This window comes from Lolium perenne, chromosome 2 (genome assembly GCF_019359855.2).
Source record: "Lolium perenne isolate Kyuss_39 chromosome 2, Kyuss_2.0, whole genome shotgun sequence".
NCBI lineage: Eukaryota > Viridiplantae > Streptophyta > Magnoliopsida > Poales > Poaceae > Lolium > Lolium perenne.
This window is the reverse complement of record NC_067245.2, coordinates 31,569,893-31,574,723: the sequence shown is the minus strand read 5'-3', so window position 1 is coordinate 31,574,723 and position 4,831 is coordinate 31,569,893. Positions and strand designations below refer to the sequence as shown.

The 4,831-nt window shown below is 50.8% G+C and overlaps 1 protein-coding gene across 1 annotated transcript; it reads left to right on the top strand.

Annotated features, from left to right (window-relative positions):
- The first annotated feature begins 2,179 nt into the window (after positions 1-2,179).
- Positions 2,180-2,822, top strand: LOC127328347 (dirigent protein 1-like). Its single transcript, XM_051354952.2, has one exon. The coding sequence runs from the start codon at positions 2,190-2,192 to the stop codon at positions 2,733-2,735; it is 546 nt and encodes a 181-aa protein (XP_051210912.1). The 5' UTR covers positions 2,180-2,189; the 3' UTR covers positions 2,736-2,822.
- Positions 2,823-4,831: the final 2,009 nt, after the last annotated feature.

Below are 4,831 nucleotides of genomic sequence, written 5' to 3'. Positions count from 1 at the left end.
TGTGATCCTCTAACATGCGATCCAAATTCTCCCTCTCTTTTTCAGTTTCGCAGCGTCTCCGTGCATCAGCAATGGTCCGACCAAGATCATCAACGGGATCATCACGTGTCTCTTCTTCACCTTCCCCTTCACCTTCCCCTTCACCTTCAGCATCCTCCATGAAAGTATCACCGAAATGAGCAAGATAGCTTTCATCGATGAAATCATCCCCTTCTCCATCTTCTTCCATTATAACCCCTCTTTCTCCATGCTTGGTCCAACAATTATAGCTTGGCATGAAACCGTGCCGAAGCAGGTGCATGTGAACATCTCTTGAGGAAGAGTAACCATTCTGATTCTTACATTTAACACATGGACAGATAACAAAACCCCCTGCTTGTTCGCATTAGCCACTACGAGGAAATCTTTCAAACCCGTACTGAACTCGCCGGAGAGTCGGTTACCGTACATCCATTGTCGATTCATCTGCATTATTATAATATAAAATATATAATTAACCATCATGCATTTGTTAAACTAACTAGCTACAAACAATATAAATTAAACAATGAACTACACACATGCACATGCACATTTTATCAACGACACATCAAAGGTTCAAGTTGCTAACCGCGATCGAGGAGGAAAAAATAAATGAGAAAGCTCAAGTGTGGCTCCAACACTTCATATCATGTTTGTTTCATGCTCTTGGGGCATTTCATCGAACACCTTATGTGCATAAGAGGAACCAAAAGCAAACCTAACACCCACTTGTGATGTTTGTGAAGAGAATGGCACCAAATGGCTAAGTGTTGGCTGCTGGATGGGTATATATAGGGGGGGGGGGGGGGGGCTTTATTACCGGTTGGCCTTGCCAACCGCGACTAAAGGCCTTCGCACCTTTAGTCGCGGTTGGCCAGGCCAACCGCGACTAAAGACCCCCACGTGCACCGGCTGGCCACCGAGCGCCCTGGGCCCAGGCCTTTGGTCGCGGTTCGCCTCCCGAACCGCGACTAAAGGTACCATTAGTCGCGGTTCCTACAGCTTCGCGACTTATGGGGCTCACCCGAAGCCTGTTTTTCTACCAGTGGATTTTTTCACCTTAAAATCTTATTTGACCCCGCGTGTGGTTTACTCGTTCTTTTAACTGTCACCTTTATAACACAATACATTTTTAGAAGTCCGAATTCAATTATTACACAAAAAAGACTACCCATGCTGCGAACAGCAAGTATAACTGGACCCGGAGGCCCTTCGCAAAAAAAAAAAAACTGGGCCCGGAGGATAAACCACCACAAACATTATAGCTGCAACAAGGGCCTACCATAAATTGGAAGACCGGCCGCGTCTGTATACTGGACATGTTTTTTTTTAAATGGGGCAAAAACTTTGGCCGTTTAGTTAATAAAGAAGCTTTGTTTGGACAAGATAGTCCATACAAGCTAAAGATACACAGACTCACTCTCTCGGCATTATTTCACCCATCCTTTTGGCGCTCGCATAACCCCACAAGCGGGCTTCTTTCCTAATCTTATCTAACAAAACTACAGGAGGAACATGCTCGTTTCGAAATACGCACGCATTATACTAATTCCATATATATTTCCCAAGTAACAAGGAACGTGAGGGAGGCGACGGCCTTGGGCTTAGGCATGGAGCCGCTTATCATGGTGATCATCCAATGCTTTATTGAGCGGCCCACCCAATGGATGGTTGAATGTCAGGGATGCCTAACCATGTCCATAATAGACGCACCATGTTTCGGCACTCAACAACAAGGTGACACACCGATTTCAAAGTTTGCTTGTAAAGAGGGCATAAACCGCAATTAGCCCATCCACGTTTTGAGAGATGGTCGGCGGTCCAAATCCTGTTTTAGGTTAGAAGCCAAGCAAATAATTTTGCTTTGGGTGTAGCCTAAACTTTCCACAGCGTTTTATACATGATGGAGGTGGTGGGCCCAAGAAATTGCACCTCGTAATCGGACTTAGCCGAATAAAGCCCATTGTCTATTTGTCCGTGAGTTTCCAAAAATGGTGCATGAACTGGCAGGTTAGCGGTGTAGCATGTTTATGTTCAAAGCAAACACACAAATCATCACGCCATCATATAAAGTGCGCATGGTGTCGACTGTCGACCCACCATGTTTGCATGCTATATTATATTCTCCAGTTAACATGTGTGTACATGTACATCTTCATCGATCAATCATGTCTGTTGCTTGGTTAGAGCAGAGAAGCGTGTACTATCTCGTCTGCTTAGCAGCCGTGGCACTGGCGCTGCTCTCGGCGTCCTCGCAATGGCTCCCGGGACGTGCAGAACTGAGGCAGCCCGCCCGCATGCGCCTGTTCATGCACGAGGTGCTCACCGGCCCGGGCGCCACGGCGGTGGGGGTCGTGAACGGCACAGGGCCGGTGATTCTCGTGGGTGAGCCGCCGCTGCGGTTCGGGCAGGTGGTCATGATCGACGATGCTCTGACGGAGGGGGCGAGCCCGGCGTCGAGGTCCCTGGGAAGAGCTCAGGGGTTCTACGCATTCGCGTCCATGCACGGCCCTGCGGTGCTCTTATGCATGAACGTGGTGCTCACGGCAGGGCCCTACTCCGGCAGCACCTTCACCGTCTTCGGCCGCGACAACATCGTGGAGCCGCTACGGGAGCTTTCGGTCGTCGCTCCAGTTAGACGTGTTTGTCTACATTCCCGCCCATGCATGACCACGCCCTCTATTGGCTTTGGCCGATTGGTCTCAGTCTTTTAACTGAACGAAGATGTTAAATGAAGCGAGGACTCCAGCGAGCCCGCATTTCAAAATAATAGATTGGACTACGTTGTGCTGGCCGTTTGATTTGGCATGCAGAAGAAAAACTTTCTTAGAGCATAATATCAAAATCGGCCGCCAATAGCGTATGATCTTGTTGGTTGAAACAAATGGTGTTTCTAGTGTTCACGAATACAGAACTTTACACATGACCGGACCTCCTCTCCCTAACCCTACCTCCTCTCCCTCCCCCTCCCGAGCAGCGGCGGAGGATCTCCTCCCTCCCGCGTAGCCGCCCCCCAGGCCGCCGCTGCTGCTGGCCCCGATGCTGTTGCCGGCCCCGATGGTGGTGGCGGCGCTCCTTCCGTTAGAGACGATGGGGAGGAGGGGGTTTCCGCGGCGGTGCTCCATGGGAGGTGATGTGGCGCAAGTGGAGGAAGACGGGCGGCATGGCTGCTTGGCCGGGGCCTGATGCCCTTCGTCGGTAGCCATGGTGGAATGGGTGGAGCGGTGACGGCCTCCGCACTCGGCGGCGGTTCGGCGATGGTACGCATGATCCCCGACACCGTATGTCTTCTTCCCTGGTGATCCGGCAGGAGGGACTAGCGGCGTGGGGGCTGCTAGTCTTGCTTTGTTTTGGTGGTAGCCCTCGGGTTTCTCGCAAATGAAGATGAAGATCTTCCGGAGGTTAGTTTGCTTTGATCTGGCTGGAGAGATGAGTTCCGGAATGCTCCGTCGACGAATGGAATAGTGCATCTTTTGCCTGGAGTTTGCTGGATCGAATGGTATTCGGTCCTGCGCACCCATGTTTTTATTCCGACCGTTTGGTTCCGGAGAGAGCGGCGCGAAGCTCTATTATGTGTTGACATCGAATGACTTTTTGGTCCATGGTGAAGTCAGAAGAAGGAATATCATGAAGTTTGGATTGATGAACTGGCTAAAGGAGGGTTGAGTCTCCGTGATGCCGAGGGACTTGCTTGGCGTTCCGGCCCCGCAGCAGTGGTATGCATGTAGGGGGCGGCAGCACATGTGAAGTTCAGAGTTTCACCTTTCAGGGTGAAAACCCAAGCATTGTCGAGGCCCCTGGGGAGCGCTCAGGGGTTCTACGCCTTCGCATCCATGCACGGCCCTGCAGTGCTCTTATGTATGAACGTGGTGCTCACGGCGGGTCCCTACTCCGGCAGCACCTTCACCGTCATCGGCCGCGACAACATCGTGGAGCCGCTACGGGAGCTTTCGGTCGTCGGCGGTACTGGGAGGTTCAGGATGGCGACGGGGTACGTGCTCTGGAGAACCTCGAGCTGGGAGCTAAAGAAGAACGCCGTCCTCGAGTTAGACGTGTTTGTCTACATCCACGCCCATGCATGACCACGCCCTCTATTGGCTTTGGCCGATTGGTCTCAGTCTTTTAACTGAACGAAGATGTTAAATGAAGCGAGGACTCCAGCGAGCCCGCATTTCAAAATAATAGATTGGACTACGTTGTGCTGGCCGTTTGATTTGGCATGCAGAAGAAAAACGTTCCTAGGGCATAATATATAAAATCGGCCGCCAATAGCGTATGATGTTATTGGTTGAAACAAATATGGTGTTTCTAGTGTTCACACGAATACAGAACTTTACACATGTTCATATATATATACACGTGCTAAGTGTGCACTGAAAACATTATGGATAAAACTGTGTCATGCAATTGCGGAGCCAGGATCTTACAACGCCCCGGGCCATCTTCTTGCTACAGTAGCTATAGTAACGCTACAGTGCAGTTTTTGCTACTGTCAAGCCAGAGTTTTTGCCTCACGCCCCGGGCCAAGGCCTGTGCACAGGGGCGGAGCCAGGATTTGAGACACTACTAGGAAAAGGGCAATCAGTAGCGTACCACTTATATCCATCAGTGGCGCATTAGTGGTGCGCCACTGCTATCACGCCACTGCTAACTACTCTAAGTAACAGTGGCACACTATGAGGTGCGCCATTGACAAGTCTTGCGATGCGCCACTATTACTACAAAGGGGTGCGCCACTGTTGTCCAGCAGCAGTGTGCCACTACTGTCTAGACATGGTGCGCCACTACTGCAATTTGGGGTGCGCCACTG